This window comes from Pundamilia nyererei, unplaced genomic scaffold (assembly GCF_000239375.1).
Source record: "Pundamilia nyererei isolate P.nyererei 1_Seehausen unplaced genomic scaffold, PunNye1.0 scaffold00070, whole genome shotgun sequence".
In the NCBI taxonomy this organism is placed as follows: Eukaryota; Metazoa; Chordata; class Actinopteri; order Cichliformes; family Cichlidae; genus Pundamilia; species Pundamilia nyererei.
This window is the reverse complement of record NW_005187471.1, coordinates 2,203,760-2,222,799: the sequence shown is the minus strand read 5'-3', so window position 1 is coordinate 2,222,799 and position 19,040 is coordinate 2,203,760. Positions and strand designations below refer to the sequence as shown.

General features: G+C 37.7%; 3 protein-coding genes across 5 annotated transcripts in view; 2 read left to right on the top strand and 1 right to left on the bottom strand.

Moving 5' to 3' along the window:
- Positions 1-243: 243 nt before the first annotated feature.
- Positions 244-3,683, bottom strand: cenpo (centromere protein O). 3 transcript variants are annotated; one of them, XM_005736680.1, is made up of 7 exons: positions 3,523-3,683; positions 3,127-3,261; positions 2,796-2,947; positions 2,180-2,330; positions 1,753-2,024; positions 1,127-1,286; positions 244-716 (listed from the first exon to the last, which is right to left on the bottom strand). In XM_005736680.1, exons 1-7 carry the CDS (start codon positions 3,617-3,619, stop codon positions 607-609), a joined length of 1,077 nt encoding a protein of 358 aa, XP_005736737.1. In that variant the 5' UTR covers positions 3,620-3,683; the 3' UTR covers positions 244-606. The 3 variants fall into 3 exon arrangements, with proteins under 3 accessions (XP_005736737.1, XP_005736738.1, XP_005736739.1); XM_005736681.1 differs by having other exon boundaries at positions 3,127-3,258; XM_005736682.1 differs by having other exon boundaries at positions 3,577-3,682.
- Positions 3,259-13,588, top strand: slc5a6b (solute carrier family 5 member 6). Its single transcript, XM_013911741.1, has 17 exons — positions 3,259-3,330; positions 3,495-3,551; positions 4,893-5,352; positions 5,437-5,502; positions 6,424-6,475; positions 6,586-6,653; positions 6,931-7,085; positions 8,028-8,168; positions 8,507-8,636; positions 9,037-9,125; positions 10,497-10,609; positions 10,710-10,780; positions 10,859-10,945; positions 11,022-11,173; positions 11,248-11,358; positions 11,440-11,561; positions 13,577-13,588. Exons 3-16 carry the CDS (start codon positions 5,005-5,007, stop codon positions 11,513-11,515), a joined length of 1,659 nt encoding a protein of 552 aa, XP_013767195.1. The 5' UTR covers positions 3,259-3,330; positions 3,495-3,551; positions 4,893-5,004; the 3' UTR covers positions 11,516-11,561; positions 13,577-13,588.
- Positions 13,589-17,861: 4,273 nt separating this feature from the next.
- The window catches only part of LOC102210047 (adhesion G protein-coupled receptor F5-like), a 9,967-nt gene continuing 8,788 nt past the window's right edge, over positions 17,862-19,040 (top strand). The window contains exons 1-4 of the mRNA XM_005736679.1: positions 17,862-17,942; positions 18,483-18,531; positions 18,622-18,751; positions 18,855-19,004. Of these exons, the coding sequence (XP_005736736.1) occupies positions 17,914-17,942; positions 18,483-18,531; positions 18,622-18,751; positions 18,855-19,004 (358 nt within the window). The 5' untranslated portion in view covers positions 17,862-17,913. The remainder of the gene's footprint in view (positions 17,943-18,482; positions 18,532-18,621; positions 18,752-18,854; positions 19,005-19,040) is intronic.

The window sequence follows — 19,040 nt, the reverse complement described above, 5'->3', positions numbered from 1 at the left end:
ATCTTAAAAACGAAAATATTTCTTATTAGTTGTTTGATGTGAAACAAACTCCTTGATTATGCTGAAACTGAATCTCTAAGGAATGTGCTGCTGAAAAATTACTGCACTTACCGACAACCGCTTGCACTAGACACGCTTTACAATGGGCTATTGTATTACATGTGCTGAGACTGCCATGGCAACAAGCATACCTGTATGACTGTACTCAGCGCAACAGTGTGCAAAATAATAAATAAAATAAAATTGATGTTTTTCCTTTCTTTATTAGAAAGAGGGACAATACATATTATTGAACATTTTAACAAATGTAACTATGCCAGATTATAGCCTAATTTCCATCTGTAGACCCTCTGGCAGGTTGATGTTACACACAAGTTAATAGCAACATCAGAGACAGTATTTACAGACCATGTATATAGAGACAGGGACAAAAAAACAGCAATCGCATCACAAATATGACTTTTATTGCCTGAATTTTAAGACTTTTTGCTTGAACATTTGGAAACTTCACTTTCTTACAATTTAATACCTTAAAAACAAAAATGAAAAATGAGTAAGTACATTACTCTTTTAGCAAAACTCATTTAATACATATTAGTGAATAAATTAAGCAATGCTTCCCATTTTCTTCATGGTTATTAAAGCTTTGTGCACAGGAGTCTCCATAAGTAAGGTGCAGTTTTTCTTCCACTGTGGAGAATCGGGAAGCTGTTTGTCTGCAACAAACAAAAGGAAATCAACATTAAACAACATTACCAAATTTAAGTTTTATGGGTGTCTTTAACAACAACATCACATGTTTGTAAACAGACTTTCTACATCTATTAAATGGACAAAAGTATCGGGTCGCATTACAGCAAAAGTCTGCTCAGCCACTGAAACAGTCCTGTCACTTCATGAACCGTTTGTGGCTGACCTCTTGTGGCTCCTGAACACTTCCACTTTTAATATACTTGCAGCTGATGGTTGAATATCTAGGATTTCACAAGCTTCCTTTTTGCAATTCAGTGACCGCTTTACAATGACCATTACTTCCACAAATGTTCGTAAAAGCATGTTGCATCATACGCCTGTGGGAATGGGACTGAGTTTGCATTTAAAACAAAAATGCATGTGAAACTCCTACCTTCACTTTCCAGATGGACTCGTGTGGGGAGACATCTGGTGTGGTCCGTGTAGTCCAGTGTGCAGAGCACAGCTGTCTTTTCTCTCGGCACAGTGAATAACAGCACCAGTAGTGAACATAAAACATTACTCTCCATCACCTCAACCGACTTATGTTTCTCCTATAAACAAAAAGCAAAACAGGGTCAATTTGATATTGTTTTAAAACAAATAGCAATGAATACAAAACGGTTTTGTGCTTTAAAGGCCATAAATAGTTTGTGCTTAACATTAATGGGTTCTTGGCTTTCAAAATTTACGAATGGAACAAAACTCCACGGTTTCTACTGCTCACCAACAAAACGACAGGTTTCATAAAAAGAACTGTGCAACTGTTTAGGGTACTTTTGATTGTTATATTCTTATTCATAATTTAATCAAAGTGTAAATTAATTCTGTAGTAGAACAAGCCCAAACGTCCAGCCAGAGATATGTTTAAAAAAAATAAATAAATAAAAATCTTCAGCCACCTAAACATGGAGTCCTGCAACAGATGGCTTTGCCCTCCCAGAACGCTGACATGATGGAGTCAACATCAGCTACTGAGGGATATGGTGAAATATAATTTAAAAAAGTGAAATCTGGCACCTTAACAAGCTTCAGCTGCTGCTTGCGACCAGCAAAGGCGTTGAGATGTTTGCTGAGGGTGTCCAGAAACACCCTCAGGTCTGTCTGCATGTTGTTCTGCTCAGCAAGGTTGTTTAGGGGAATAAAGGGAGGGATGTTGTGGCGACTAATCTTTACAGTTGGCTTCAGATCAATCTCCAGGTTAAAGGTGTCTAAGAAGACGTCCTCATAGGCCGTTGCGATAGATACGCACGCTCCTTTCCCCTTGCGAGTCTTTATGATGTCATACCCACCTGATGATATCAGCAAATAAAACAGAGCAGGAAAAAAGAGAGGATTAAAACAGACCAATAAAGGTCTGAAATATGAGACACACTGGAAAAAGTCAGTGAAAACATCTCCAGGTGACACTGAACCAGAGGAAATAATACTGCAGTTAGGCTGATACCAATGAGGTGATGAGCATGTAGAAGATCTTTCAGCTGAGTGTGTCTGGCCATGAGCCGCAAAAGTTTTGAGTTCTCCGACTCTTCCTCCATGTTCTCCTCTTCTTCATCTGCACACTGTTTGTCCATAGCCAACCTCAGTTTCTGGAGGTCCTGTAACAGGGAAGTGCAACCAGCATGTGAAAGTGATGTAACGTTTCAGACCCAGTTCAAATGTGAGCATCATATTAACATGAAATCAGTTGGTTTATCACTGCTTTCTCACACCATTCTGAATCCCAATCAAAAATACTATTATATGCCTGTCAAACAGTGGTTCATCTCTCGAGTTGTGTACCTTCTTTATGCTTGAATGATTTATAGATCGGTGTTAAATGGCTTAACAAAGAAATACAATATTCTTCTGAAAATGGTCAGGTAAGGATGAGTACTCTACTGTAGTATATAAGTAAAACACTAACATAAACTACTATATCTTGATAAAGATTTCAATGTAATCCTACTATAAACTGTATATTTTATGAATATAAATACGGCTTATAATTTTATAAATTTATCACGTGTTTTGCGTAAATATTTGTCCGCTAAGTTAGCTTCTACCACCATGAGCCCCCAAACCTGGTGCGTCTGTATCTGTGCCTTCAGCTGCTCTCTCTGGGTCTTCAGTGCTTCAACTTTAGCCTTCAGCTCCATCACACGACTCTGCTGCTGAAGCTGAGTTTTACGACTCCTGGCTTTAACTTCCAGCAGACTCAGGTGACTCAAAACACCTGAGGATAAAGCACACATTTACTAACTTCTAAAGGACACAAACGAATGTTTTACTGTTGGGCTAATAGACATTAGCTCATAGCATTAGCAGGCTAACGAACTTTGCATCACAACAATGTTCTTTATAAGCTAGCTTGCGGTGTCGCTAAGCTAGTTAAAAGCTCTCGCTCCGAGGTACCTTTCGCAGGTGCTCCCTCCATGTTTCCCGAGTCTTTTTCTTTATTTTTCTGTACGTACTTGATCCGATGTAAACATCCACTCCTCTTGCAAGTTTTTGATTTTGGCGGCTGTTGCGTCACCACACCGCCCACTTCTCCAACCCCGGAAGAAAATTAAAAACAGTTTGCGATCACATGGAGCAATGGAGCGACAGATTAGCATGGTAAGTGTGTTCAAGTCCTTTTTTCAACATAGCATAAGTTTAAACACACAAGACACACGTTTATTTGAAAATACAACCCTTGATTTTCATAAAGTCGTGATTTCATTCATGGAAATACCTTCCTCATCAAGCTTTAACTAACGCAGTGCTCTTGAACGTCTCAGTGAAAGGCATGGTGACGGTTACACTCACCCGGATACCCACAGTGCTGCCCTGTAAAGGTAACCCTGCTCAGTGCTGTTGTACCTGTTCTGTCTCCGCTAGCACACTGTTTCCTCTCACACACCATGCTGTCTTGATTAGGGCCATTTCCTTCATACCCAGTCAAGTTATGCAGATAACGTTACAGACGGTCACGGGACAGTTATTTATAACTAAAATATCAAAGCTACAGCAACAGTGTCTCCAAGTCAAATTAAAGTCACTTTTAAAATCCTGCATCATGCTTTGCTATAGTACAGAGAGGCTTTTGTGACCTTGTATTTTGTGCACCTCCTTTGTGGGGTTTGAGGCAAAATGATCAATTAATTGATCAGCAGAGATTTTTACAGTATATTAATACCTAATCTGGCTCCCGGCCAGATGAAAGGATTTCAACCTTCAGTCTGTTTTAATGTGGAAGGAAATCAAAACAAGATACATGAGGATGCCACCTTGGGTGACACCTATTTGTAATGCAAAAAACCCCCAAATGTTCTGAAAACAATCTTCTAGGTAATTTTGCTTGATTTAGTTAAGCAGTCAATTTAAAAATACTGCAACCTGTGTGAATTTATAGTACATTCCACTGAAATATTTTTATTGGCTGTATATTCTGATAGGAAAACACGTTTTAAAATGACCTTTTAACCCCTCTTCGCCACAGCTGGAAGCGCTTGTTTAAACGTTTGATGTCATTGACCTTGAAAACTCACAGTGACTGGTTCCTGCTGTAGCTCAGGAGCAAGGAACCTCCCCCTTTCCAAAACAGCTGACATTATTTTTGGATCAGCACAAGCAGGGAAAAGTTGACATAGTGAGAGGTTACGTGACTTCAGTTTGTCTGCTTTACATTGCACAGATTGGTGATATTCTCATGTAGCAGTGGTGCTTTGATGCAAGCATTACAGTTTAGTGACAGCAGACTCAGTGCTGAATCTGTTTGTCTGAGCAGGAGCACAAATGTCTAAGAAAAGCACAAGGAAATCAGCTGTGTGCAGATGTGTTTCTTCTCCCACTTTTGCAAAGTTGTTGTTTTTTAAATTTTATAAGCAGAAAAGGGCTGAATAGAATAATATTACATAATATAAATAATAACTCTGGATATCTGAGCAGATCACCTCACATGCAACTGATAAATAGACAGGTTCTTAAATAGCACTTTTCTAATCTGAGCACTCACTCATTCACACCCTTTCATACAAGCACTTTTTAATGCTTAAATGCTTTCTGTCTGACATTTATACTCGAATGGATGCATCAAACAGCAACTTGAGTTTAGTATCTTGCCCAGGATTCAAAGCACCAACCTTTAACAGCCAGCCCACATGCATATTTATTCAGCTTTTTTTGTTTCCTTCAAGGTTTTTGGACTGTTATGACTGATGGGTGTGAACAAGGACGTTTCCTATTTTTCTGACCGTGTGTGTGAAGAAGCACACAATCTTCTCAAACTGCAGCCAGGAGACAATCAAGATGGACCCGTCCGACCAGAAGTTCTTCACGGTTATAGACTATGTGATATTTGCCGTCTTACTCGCTGCCTCTATGGGCATCGGGCTGTACTACGCGCTGTCTGGTGGGCGTCAGCGCACGACTCAAGAGTTCTTAATGGCAGACAGAAGCATGGGCTGCCTCCCCGTTTCCCTCTCGCTCATTGCCTCGTTCCAGTCGGCCGTGGCTATCATTGGCGTACCAGCAGAGATCTACACGCACGGCACGCAGTACTGGTTCATCGGCTGCGCCTACATCCTGGGCCTCTTCATTCCAGCTCACATTTTCATTCCAGTGTTTTACAGACTGCGCGTCTCAAGCGCTTACCAGGTTTGCCGAAGCATTTTCATTTTTCACCAGTACTCATTTAAAGCAAGCTTATCTTTAGATTTCTTATGCTGCTTTGTTTCACAGTATCTTGAGCTGCGCTTCAGCAAAGCAGTACGCATATGTGGAACTTTCACCTTCATCTTTCAAATGGTGAGTGCAGCACTGCAGTGCAATAACACAGGATGTGCTGATGCAAGGTTTTTTCCCAATATTTGATATTCAAATACCACAGCTACAAATATAACATAACTGCTGTCTTTCTCACAGGAGTAAAATATAAATAACCTCCCTTGTGTAACCTATTAAGAATTTTTTTTAAATGTAACATAACATTTTATAATAATCGGATTCTGTAGGGATGGTGCCAAAAAATAAGTTTAGGCTTACAGTTTTGGGTTTTTTTGTTTTTTTAATTTACAACTGGTAAAAATAAAGACAGAATAAGTGTAAATGACAGGGTTAGAGAAGGTGGACAAGTTTAATGGAGCTGGAGATGGTAGAGTTGAAGATGTTAATATTTTCACTGAGAGGGGCCAAAATTGGCAAGATTAGAAGTAACTACATCAGAGGGACAGGTTAGATTGAGCAGTTTGGAGACAAAGTTAAGATAAGGCTGAGATGGTTTGGACGTGTGCAGAGAAGCGATATATGCTGGACAAAAGATGTTGATGGTGGAGCTGCCAGGCAGGAAGAAAGGAGGAAGACCACAGAAAAGATTATGGATGTACTGACGGAGGACATACACAGGGTTGGTGTGACAGAGGAGGATGTTAGAGATGGTGTGAGATGGAGGCAGATGATCCACTGTGGCGACCTTTAAAGGGAGCAGGCAGGAGAAGAGGAAGACTGATACCCAGTAGCTATGTCATGTTGTACCAGCTCTAGTTTTATTTTAAGCAGATATAATAAAGCGGTGTAAATATTCTTTTTTTTACTCTCAGCTATAAGGATAATAAACTTAATGTCACTTTGCACATTTAGTGGACCGCTTTAGTGCATTCAATAATATAAAGGCCTTAAAGTTCAAAGGTTTTTCTATGAAGCTGACATTTTCTTTTTGCCCGACTGCAGGTTATCTATATGGGAGTTTGTGTGTATACTCCTGCCTTTGCACTAAATGCAGGTAAGAAGAGGTCATTTATTTATTTATTTATTAATTTTTTACTTTCTCATTGAACTTAACTAAATAATTCTTGTAGTTCAGTGGGTTGCTCTCTGTCTCTGTTTTTGCAGTCACTGGGTTTGAACTATGGGGAACAGTGCTGGCCACTGGACTAGTATGCACATTGTACACAACACTGGTGAGTTACATCACAGGCTCAGTTTGAATCAGCCATCTACAAGGGCTTTGAATAAATTGAGAGTGATTTTATTGAGCTTAACCTGATAGGAATGACTTGCTCTTCTGTCAACACTGCCTTTGCTACTCTATAAAAATAACTTGCAAGAATTAACAAAAAACCTGCAAAAAATACCCATAAATATTTTTTAGTAGGGTCTTTATTTTTGAGTAGCAGTTGAATACTTCTTGATTCACATATGTAGCCCTTTAATGCTTTCGGTGCCTTTTTGTCTCAGGGTGGTTTGAAGGCCGTCATCTGGACAGACGTCTTTCAGACTGTTGTGATGTTTGCAGGGCAGCTGGCTGTCATTGTGGTGGGAGTGCAGAAGACTGGAGGAGTGGCTGATGTTTGGAGGAAAGTCTGGGAGGGAAACCGCATCTCTGGTCTCGAGTGCGTTTGAAGTTTGCCTTAATGGAAACAACTCTTTATAGAGTTTTCATATGAATATGTAAAATATGCAGGCAAGGGGCATGATATTTGATACTGAAAGCTTTCTGGGGTGTACAACACTGAGCACACATTAGTTGCATGCAGATGAAGATGGGGGGAAAAATAAAATACACGGCATATATATCCAGATGATAGTCAAATACATCGCATACTCCAATAAAGCTGTCGTTATTTTTCGTACCGGCAACCACACGAAACTTCCTTCTTTCTAACAGTCTTTCAAACAGCTGCAGAATTAAAGCACTCTGAAATCTAATGCTTTGTTTTGTTGTAGCTCGTACATTTAAAAACCACAGTGCGGTTTTTCTGGTGAGAAATTAGGTTTGCATTTGGTTATTAAAATTTATCTGCATTCTAAACAATGACTGGCAGATGGAAACCAATATCACCTGGCTCCATGGGAGCTGTAAAAATGTGTCTGTTGGCACCTGAGGCTAGTTCAGCAAAGTAGCGGTTGGATTTACATGGATGCGGAAAATTTGAAAAAATGTTTGCAGACAGTCTTACAAACGAAAAACAATCCTTCACCTACAAGTTAAATGCAGGTTATAGTACTGCAGGTGGCATTAAAACCTCCACTTATTTAGTAGAGGGATGAAAAAAATAAATCAAATCTAGCTTGAATGTGTTTCTCTTCAATATTTAATACTTGCAAATCTTTGTTTCTGCAGTTTTAAGAAAGGTTTTGTCAGCTATTGCTTTTTTTATTAAATTAACCCAGGACTGTATTCTTCAAATAGTATATTTGGAATCATTACCTGCTGTTGCAAGTTTACTCTACATGGAGGCTTGTTGGAAAGAGCTCCGGTCCATGCATTTGATTTCATAAGATATAGTCTTTAAACCGCATCTCTCTCTCTCTTTCTCTCGCCTGTGATACAGTCTAAACCCAGATCCGACAGAGAGACACACCTTCTGGACTCTTGGGGTCGGTGGGGTCTTCCTCATGCTGTCCCTGTATGGTGTGAACCAGGCTCAGGTCCAAAGATACCTCAGCTCACGCACAGAGAAAGAGGCTGTCAGGTAAGCAGTGGCTTTGATATTAAAGCAAAGATTCTTGTGAATTCATACTGATAATATGTTCTACAGTTATTCATGACACAACAGAGATGGAAGGAGACAGTAGATGAGCCTCTCAATATTTTATTTCAAGCTAGCTTGTATGTATTCATGTGCTTTATTAAATCCCGTGGCTGTTAGATTAGCTATATGTGTTAGCCACTCTGCTCTGCAAGTTTAAAGGAGGCTGCTCCAAAAAACATGAAAAAAAACATCTGCAAAAAGGATGAGTGAAATAAAAAGAAAATGACAAGAAGCTGACTTCAAAGTTAGCACCTTATTATGTTCCCAACCTCCTGCAGGTCTTGCTACATGGTTTTTCCCTCCCTGCAGCTGGCTCTGGCTCTAAGTTGTGTGATGGGGCTGGTCATGTTTGCACGTTACTGTGGAGAGGACCACTCTGACAAGCTGGCCAGTTCTTCACGGGATGCAGTGAGTTGCACTGTGCTGTGTAATGTTTTTAGTGTTCCCATCCATCCATCCATCCATCCATCCATCCATCCATCCATCCATCCATCCATCCATCCAGGATGAATATTGCATAACTGTCATACTCTTCTCTGGAGTAAACAAAATCTGAAGTGAAATATGAAGGATGATCAAAAATATTCATGCCGAATTAAACAAAGTACCCCTGAGAGCACAAAAAAAACCAGCATTGGTATTTGCATATTTTATAGTGATACCTTTCATTACATTCGACTTATGTCTCTCTAGTGTGTTTTGGACATCAGAGATGATACAATATGTGTTTTGTTCCTGGCAAATTATACATTTATGCAAATCAAACTGAAGGTACCAGGAAGATATGTTTATAGTTTGTTTCCCACAGATGGTGATATATTTTGTGATGGATATGCTGCACGGTCTGCCTGGGCTGCCTGGACTCTTCATTGCTTGTTTATTCAGTGCAGCCCTCAGGTACGGGACTTTCCACAGTTTCTGCAGAGACAGAATACTTTTTACTACCAATCCTCTTTCCACAGTATTTCATCCCTCAGCTTTAGGCTTGTCATGATACCTGCGTTATCTACTCATCGTCACGTATGGACACATTTTCAATAATTGTCCATGACCCCAACATTGCATGATGTTTACATGCATCTTTGTTAAAATAGGAAACATTTTAACTCACATTTCCAAAAGGAAAACAGGTTTTTCACTCTCATTAAAAGTGAAGAGACAAAAAAAAATATATATATATATATATATTTTTTTTTTTTGCTGTAATTTGTGGCTGTGCTGATCTTTGTGATGCAGTTTCACTGTCAGTGGGGCACAGGTACTGCTCCTACACACACAGAGTGAACCTGGGGGGTGTACTACGAACCAAGATTAATGGATTAGTGTGCTATGCTGAGTCTAAAGTCATACATTACAGTGTGAATAACCTGCTGCATTTGTAGGCTATTTGTCATGAAGAATACCATAAAGGTGGCCCTCTTTTCAGGTTAGATCACCATAGCAACTTCTGCTGAACAGCTAACCTGGGCTGGAACAGGTTATGTTCACAATTGGAAGTGACTCATTTTCACTATTTCTATTATTTACAGAATCTTTAAGTGTTGTATAGATTCACTGCTTAAGGAACCAGTTTTACCTGTAGAGATGTAGCTTAGTAACGCCACCAGTTTAAGCCCAGCTATAAAGTTACAGCAGCACAAACCGTTGCTATAATTTTACAGCTGCTAGTCTCATTGCCACTGGAATTTACATTTATGAAGTTGGTGATACAGAAAATATGTAAATGTTTGTGTTTCATTTGTAGGTCATTTTATCTACAGATGTGACTTTTAGTGACTTTTACTTTGATCTTGTGACAAACTCTCCTGGTGTCCATTTTACTGACTCAGAACTGAACACACTGCATAATTTTGATCTTTTAAATGCAAGTTTGAAAGTTTCAGAGCTCTAACGCGCAGATGTCACATATTTGTGTCTATCTCTGATAGGAATTGTAGGTTTTCTCAAGCGAGTAAACATAAAGAGAACCTGACGGTTTATGTGGAGCTTGCTTTATAGCTCTGTTGTGGAGTTGAAACACTGTTCCATTCTCTTTATCTCTTGAAGATAATTAATAAGAGAATTTCCTCAAATTTGTTACCAAAGTTCACCTGGACTCAAAGATAAGACTTGGTACAGACCTATAATACAAGGTGGTAACTGCGGTTGTTTATCTTTTACATCAGCTCTTATTGCTGTAATGATTTGGTAACTAGAATCCAAGAGGTGAAACATGCCTTTAATTTGCATTTTAAAGTTACACGCCCCTTTTTCCCTTTTCTTGTTTAGCACCATATCGTCGGCCTTCAACTCATTAGCTACTGTAACAATGGAAGACCTCATCAAACCGCAATATCCTGCCATGACTGAGGCGAGAGCAACCCTGCTGTCCAAAGTTTTAGGTCTGCTCTCTGAAGCTTTAAATGTTGCAATTTGTGAATTAAAGCAGTGAATTGAAAATGATGCTTTGACCCTAAAGTTTATACTTGTCTCCTTAATAAGCTATGTCCTATGGACTGCTCTGCCTGGCCATGGCATATCTCACTCACCTCATGGGTGATTCGGTTTTACAGGTAAGTTCGCACCGGTTATAACTTTATAATCAACATACTTCTATGTTTGGACCGATTGTTTATCATATTTAACGTTAGGTGGCTTTGAAAATCTTCGGCATGGTTGGTGGTCCTATTCTTGGTCTGTTTTGTCTCGGGATGTTCTTCCCGTGGGCCAACTCCATCGTAAGTTGACTTCTAACGTAAATTCACAATAATGCTGTTTATTTATTTATTAACTTATTTTGGTAATTGTTTCCAGGGAGCTCTGGTAGGTCTGTGTGCAGGACTGGTTGTGGCTTTCTGGCTCGGCATTGGAAGCATCCTCACTCGTAGCACAAGACCACTACCACTCGAATGCGGCGCCAATGCGACTATTGCTATTCAGACAGCGTTCAACAATACCACTCTGAGGTACGGATCACTCCGGCTGCACACTGTGACCTCTCCTCATTGATCATCTCCTTAAGCATCTCTTTGTTCTTCAGCCAACCCTCTGGACTCAAGAGATTTTACTCCCTGTCCTACATGTGGTACAGTGGCTTTAACTGCACTACGGTCGTTTTAATAGGCCTGATTGTCAGCTTTCTCACAGGTAGGTGAGTTCTTATGCATATCTTTATTGTCCATAACTTTTCTTTATAAAATTTTTATTAGAAATTCTTAATTATGTTTCTTAGGCCCAACAAAGGAAGAAGATGTGAAGCCAGGAACACTCTATCCCCTGTTAGGAAAACTTTTTTGTTTTCTACCTGAACACCTGAAGAAGAAGCTCTGCTGTGTGACTCCACTGGGACAAACGGTGAGTGAAAGGATCGATTTAATAGCAAAGAACCTTGCAACGTTTATATATGATGTATTTGCAGTAGAATAATAGTAAAGCATTAAGTAAAGATGGTGGTACAACTGTGTTACAGAGATGATGTTTTGAAATGTTTACTAGAATTTGGAAGCGCGGGACTTTTTTCAAGAGCCTCTTTTCAGGATCATGATTTGCAGGTGGCTAAAGTGGGATTTGGCAGGTGGGGAACAATAAGATTGGGCGTAGTGGTGCAGCATGGGAAACTAAATTACTTTAAATAAGTCAGAATAATTTGTTTTGGTCTTTCTGCCCTTTTTAGCCAACCGAATTCTGCATGATATTAGTAACTGTTACACAAGCTTTATAACTAATTTCCAACACCTAGACCTTTCCAATAAGAAAGGTACAATTCAGTGAATCTAATCGGCATCGTCACTTTGAATATACATTCGTGTCAGCTACCTAGATGTAAACAGTCCAGCACTGTAAACTTTAACACATTACTCCAAACTAACCAGTTTAGCCTGTCCTAAATTTCCTGATATTTTCATCCAGTCTTTGTATAACACAGAATTAGTGTACTTCAGTTCATTGTGCAAGAAATTGTAATTCAGCAACACATCATCTATTTATAAATATCTGACTCAAAAATTTTTAAAGTTAATTACAACATTATATATACACTTTAAAATTCCAAGCATGTAAATTTCATTTTCTAAGCAGTGCTCACCTTTGAAAATAATCATCCTTCCTTTCTTGTCCTGTCTTTCTTGCATCTTTTTCCATCTCTGATAGTGCCACATATTAACATTTTATTCTAACCCTGTAAAATACAGAAAGTGTCCATATACAAACTTCACATCTGCATCATGAACCCATTGCAGAGTTGAAAGCGAAAAAGGATGAGTTTGCAGTGCTTGCAGGCCATGGATGTAATTATTTTCTTATTATTGAGCAAATATCTATATGCCGTCACTAGAAGCAATGCCAGGCTGCAGTACATGAAAAATTAACTCATCCAGTAGTGATATGTATGAACCTGCGGATTAGATTTATTTATTAACTGACTGCTAATCACCAGGATTAACACTGCAAATTGCAGATTGTTCAGTCGTGCAAATTTAAATGTAATTTTTATTGAGCTGACCTGACAGGTTGATGAAGGCTATTGCAAAATGTAGGTGCTACAACCTGAAAAGCCTCTGGTTTTAAAGTAAGAATTGGAACAGTTAGACTAATCAGATAATCAGAGAGACTCTAATGAAGAATATTTCAGTCTTGTGTAAGGAATCCTCATATCAGTCAGGGCTATGTAAGAAACTCATAGTTCTTTTTAGACTAAAACTGAAAGAGGTGCATTCACCTATTTCCAAGGACTTAAAAGGATTCAGGACTGGGTGACTTCCTTCATCTTTATTATAAGTAATTTATCCTAACTGATTCGTCAAAGGTTGTATTCTTGCAGGAGTAAAAATCTGGTCTCAGAGACATTTTTTATTATGTTGGAGATGGTGGGAGGGATTATCTGTAAACATCTTCAGGCACCACTGAATATAATGCTGCTTCCCCTTTTTTTCCCTCAAAATTAGACTAAATATTATGTATGCTTGCTTGCATTTCGTTCGTATTTACTCTGCATCATTTAGAGTCAAAATTCAGAAGTTGGCAGCAGTCAGTCATTCTAACAGTTTATGGAAATGTGTAGCACAAAATACAGCAGTAGCAGTATGTGAAACATCCCTGGTTTGATCCCCTTTGGGGCTTTTTCAGAAAGGATCTCTGGCATAAAATACCAAATTGAACATGTAAAGCTACCTTCTGTGGAGACCCCTTGTGAATAAGAGAGTGTCTACCAGTAGCATTTAGCATAATGTCAGCATGCTAACTAACATGGTTTTTATAATCAAAATGATCACTGTTAAATATTTGCTGCTTTTTCACAGGTATATTTGATAAAAATCAGTTTCCTTATGTGTGTTTTTATCTTTTTAAATTAAAAAAATATATACATATAGCTTGCAGCACCGCAGAGGCAACCTTCACAACACAAAGAAGGTAATGGACTGGCATTCCCACAAGAAGATAGATCATCACTGGAAGAGAGGGAAAATTTTCTTCCCGAGACTTTCGTAGAGTATGAAACCGCAGTGTGACGTCGACGTCTGTCACAAGAGGCTCTATTCAGCTCCCTCTAAAAATGTACATGTAGAAGTTGTGAATATCGTCCACATTAGATTGATGCCTGCAGCATTCAAAGCTACAAATTTTTCAACATTTAACATCAGAATTTTTTGTTTGTTTGTTTTTCTATTTCTGTCAAAAGACTCAGCTGAACCTGTCAGTGTCTGAGTCAGTTATGTCTTACTTACATACACTACTTGTCAGCTTTATGTGAATGCAGCTGACAAATTGACCTTGTACTAGGCCCTGAGGCAGCTCCTCGGTTAAACATCCGTTTTAGCTTTTCTTCCATTAAGCAGGTTTATTCGGATTGAGGGCCCCTCGCAAACAGCAGAGCCAAAGCTGAGTCCCTGAGATGATTATCTTAGGAATATCCACTCTCACCTTGACCTAAATGAGCAAAGACTATAGAGGCAACTTTCACACCTAAACTTTGCACATATGCCAACCTCATTATTTTTTGGCCATGTTAAATTTGAGCATCTCCTATTGAAACGGTATAAAAAAACTGCAGCAAGTAGGGTGAAGAATAACAGACTCACTTCAGATTGTTAGCTGCTTTCTGGAAGGTTTTTCCTGAGTACATGTTAAAAAGCTGAACTATGCTGATATATGTCAAAATTGATACGTTGGGAGCTTGACATAAGAGGAAAAGAAGTAAACCTATTTTATGGTGATATTTTCTTTGTACTTGATGACTGTTTAGCATTACTGTGGCTGTTTTAAAAATGGTCCTGTGAAAAGATACAGCCTTGTCTGTTAAGAATGTTTGATTATTACTTGACCGAAAAAGTACAAAACTTTCTAAAGAGAATTAAAGATTTTATAGTTACGTTGTTGTCTTTTGTGTTGTTTTCATTAGTTTTTGTAGTTTTATGTTTTGACTTTTTTATTCATTTTTTTTGTCTGTAGTTTTGAATAGATTTGTTTCTGTAAGTTTTAAGAAAATGTTTAAAGTTTAGTTTTTTATATTATTGAAATTGTTTATTTGATTTTTATCCTCTAATACTGGGGTAATTTCACATCTTTAAGAAGTTTAGAGTAAATATTAAAGTAAACACAACACTTTGTAAAAGGAATTGACCCAGAGCTACACAACCATCTCAGTCTCAGTGTTAGGAAGCGCAAATGATTCCTTATGTTTGACATGTTCAAAAAGTCAGTGAAACTGGTCGATATGACTGAAACTAGCACCACTGAATGAACAATGTCATCCCACTGTTCATTCAGCGGTGCTAGTTTCAGTCATTATGCAACGTACTGTTTATAAGGTTGGGGAAACCTGCAGTCAGCTGAGGCTGAAGAAGTCATTTGGATGAGTGACGAAACGTTTCTCCCACTGAAAACGCTACGACATCCAGATGAACAGAATCAACCTTTTGGGTTTTGTTTTATTTTCCTAAGTTTTTATTTTATTTTTGCAGTTGCAAATTTCAGCGGGCCCTGTACAAGTTTCACACATGAAGATCAGTATAATGTAGCTGGAGGACTGTTTTTAAATTGTATTTAATTTGAAAACAGTTGATTACTTTTGTTAAACTTCCTGAATTAAAGTTGGAAGTCGACACTTCAATTGCATATTGATTGTTTGATTTAAAATCCACTGGGGTGGTGTATAGAGGCAAAATGACAAAAATTGAGTCCCTGTCCAAATTTACAACTAGTGCTATTTATAATTAGCTTGCATTAAAAATACAGGCTTGGTGTTTAAATGATTAGACATTTTTCAAACTTACTCAAACATCGTACTGAGTTAGTTGTATTAATATAATATCGTACTTTCCTTAAAGCAATTTGATTTTTTTCTTAACTTGCCTGTACCGTACAATGTATATAATAAGTAACTAGACAGAAAAACACCAACAGTATTAGGATTTAAATATATGAGCTATTTTCCAGCTAGTTACATCATTAAAATGTTGTTAATGTAAAGATCTACATTCCAATCATGTATTCAAGTCACAAAATATTATCATTTATGCGTTTAGACACTTTTTACTCTTGTACATTTTGAATGCGCTATTTTTTTTTTTTTAAACTTATAGTCTCCCTTCATGCACATGTTTTCGGTTGTGGCTGGTTAGATTTAGACGTCTCTACAACATTCAAACTAAAATAAATGTTTTGCATGTTCACATCAAGTTTGGGAGAAAGCAGCTTTTATTCTGGATGTCCTTTTTTTTTTTTTTTTTTTTTTAAGATAAACAAGGAAGTTTGCCAATGCTATCTTTTTTCTTTTAACCAACTGATAAGTCATCGGTTTAAATAATATCCAGATTGTTAAGGTGATGAATGAAAATATTATTTTAGAAATATATTATTACACTACTACTACAGTGTTATCAGAATAGGAACGACTGAAAGCTAAGAGTAATTTTTTTTTCATTCATTCTGTTTAATAAGTAATTTTCATCAAGCATGAGTTATTTGTATGTAACACATTCATCCACTTTTCAGGGTCGTGGAGAGCACTGTAGCCTATCCCAGCTGTATTAGGGGGAGAGGCAGGGTACACCCTGGACAGGTCGCCAGTCTGTTGCAGGGCGAACACATAGACAGAGACAACCAATCGCACTCACATTCACTCCCGTATTCACACCTATGGGCAATTTAGTGTTTCCAATTAAACTAACCCCACCTGCATGTCGTTGGGAGGAAGCCGAAGTACCGCGGAGAACCCACTCAAACACCACACAGAAAGACCCCGGCCTGATGGTGGAATTGAACTCAGTTGAACTCCTCTATATTAAATCACCTGTGAAAATATAATTGAATGCGATGTCAAGTCACTGCATATGTTTAATCTAAAAATCAAATTTGAGGCTAATTATTTAAAAACAAATAATAAGAGTTAGATACCATAACTCTCCAAATAGATTTTGTGTAATATGTGTTTAGCGGTGAACTCTTTATCAGTTCACCCTGCCTAGAAAGAGTTGTCAGTTGCTCCTAAATCTCATTTGACTAAACATTTGTATTCGTAATATACTTAGAGCAAATGAGTTCTTTATTTTAAGGTCAGACCACTAATGATTATCCAAAAGGGACCCATAAAAGTTCTGCATTACAGAGCTTCTCTATACGCTCGGTCCTCGACACATGGTTTGTATTATAAGGTCTGTTGGCACATAAAGGTTATGTAAAAACTGTAAAGGGTAAATATAGATACTTGGTATAGGGGTGATTTGCCATTGCAGTCATGTGAAAAGAGTTTGCTTTAAGATATATGCAGTACTCACTGGTCTTCAATGATAAGGTGGTGTACAACATATTCACAAGGAAAATTAACAATTCAATCAATTATTCAACACATAATACATGCAATAATACGTTAAGAAGGGATTGGACCGTTAATTTACTAAAACATACTTAAGATCATCAGTTTATGCTCAAAGATGTTTTTACTTTGAGAGTTGAGATTTGTGTCAAATAAGGACATATCACTGGTAAACAGGAGATGGCAACCAACCTGATATTGACATATAAAGACCTGTGGAGGAGTTCAAAGTTCAAACAAAAAGAATTTAATGGGAAAAATCATTAGTGTGAGACATTAATGTGTAATAAAATGAATGGCCATCTACTGGCTAGTTGCTACATGTAGCTAAGTAAATGCAACAGTTTATCTCCTATAAATCCAGCTTTTATCCTTTGTGTATTTTCCCAGTCCACGATGAAATACTCCAAGAAACCCAAACAAATTCCCACTTATAGTCAAAAGCATGTATATAAACCTCACATTAACACATGCTTAAGTTACTCTGAAGCACCAAGTTGAACACTGAATAAACAATATAATACTGTTTGAAGGCAAACATCAGTGATATAAAAACTGTCCTTTTCATATATGACATCATAAAAACTATGCCTCATATCTAATAAATAAACTTCACTTTTGCTGTAGTGTGGAGTTATTCAGGTGACACTGCACTTTCTGTACACATAGTTTCAAAAATGAAAACCATATTACACACAAACACCATTCAGTCTCTGTTTTTGATAGTCAAATTAGTGGTACATGACAGCCTTTTTACTTTGCATGTCTATCTGCAGTAACCTCTACAGGTCATCTACTGCTGTCACGTTAAAAAATACTTCAGTCTTCTGTTGACCATTTCCTTGTGAGCAGCAGTAGGGATACCTGGTGCACCTTCATCATTTTGGGGCTCTAATGGGTCCTTCTACCATCCTGTACACCAGGTTAGTAAAAATTTAAGTATTTATGATTTTCCTCAATGTGACCATTTAAAAATAATTTGGCTGAAAATAGTGTTTTTAAGAAACTTGGAATTTCTTAAATATGTATTTGAAATTTGATCCTCAATTGTGGATGGCTATGGCTCAAGAGGTATTAGAATTTTGGAAGTATGAACCCTGGCAGTCAGTATAAGACGGGCACCTCAATTTCAACTTATTTTATATTTCTTTTGTGTAATACATCAGGATTTTTATATGTTAGAGTAATTTGTATTAGAGCTAGCTTTTAATATATTGTATTTTTTAATGTTGGTAATTTTCACTACTGTCCTTGCTGTCTTGGAGCAATTGTGACCACAAAGTTTCCTCTGGGATAAGTTAAGTATTCTGATTCTGATATCGCCATTTTAAGCTCTGCAAAGGCAGATTTTTTTTGCTGGTGTTGCATGGAAGTGCAACATTTTAATTATAGTATTTATAATTAATGAATGCTATTGTTTGCCAAATACTTTTTAAAAATATCATTTATTTTTCCAAAAACAGGATGTGGACCTTTTTATTTCTTTACATCTTGGGCATAAATTTCTGCCAGGTTTGTTGATTACATCAATTAAACATTTTGATCTTAAATATCAACTGTATCATGAAATTAAAAAAAAATGGAAACACTTTTCTTTCACAGGCTGATAACTCAACCCAAATGCTTTATGCCAAACTGATAATAGACAAAAGTGCAATTGCAAATATCACGAGCATACTGAAGAATTTTACGTATAAAAATACATTTGTTGAAGCACCTGTAATGACAACAGGTAAACTAATTTCCAATCTTCCACATACACCATGCTGTGATTTCTGAAGAAAATACTTATATAACCTCTAACTCTAACCCTGCATAACTCTTGTCCTTATAAGTCTGCACAAATGGTACAGGCGGGAAGGTATGTCACTGCAAACCAGACCACAGATGGAGCGATACTTTCTGTCAGTCTAATCCAAAATGTTGCGGCAATGCAACATGCACTTTGAATAGTGCAGACGCAAAGTGTGTCCTAAGCACCACAGGTATTTATATATATTTATTTATTATATATATATATA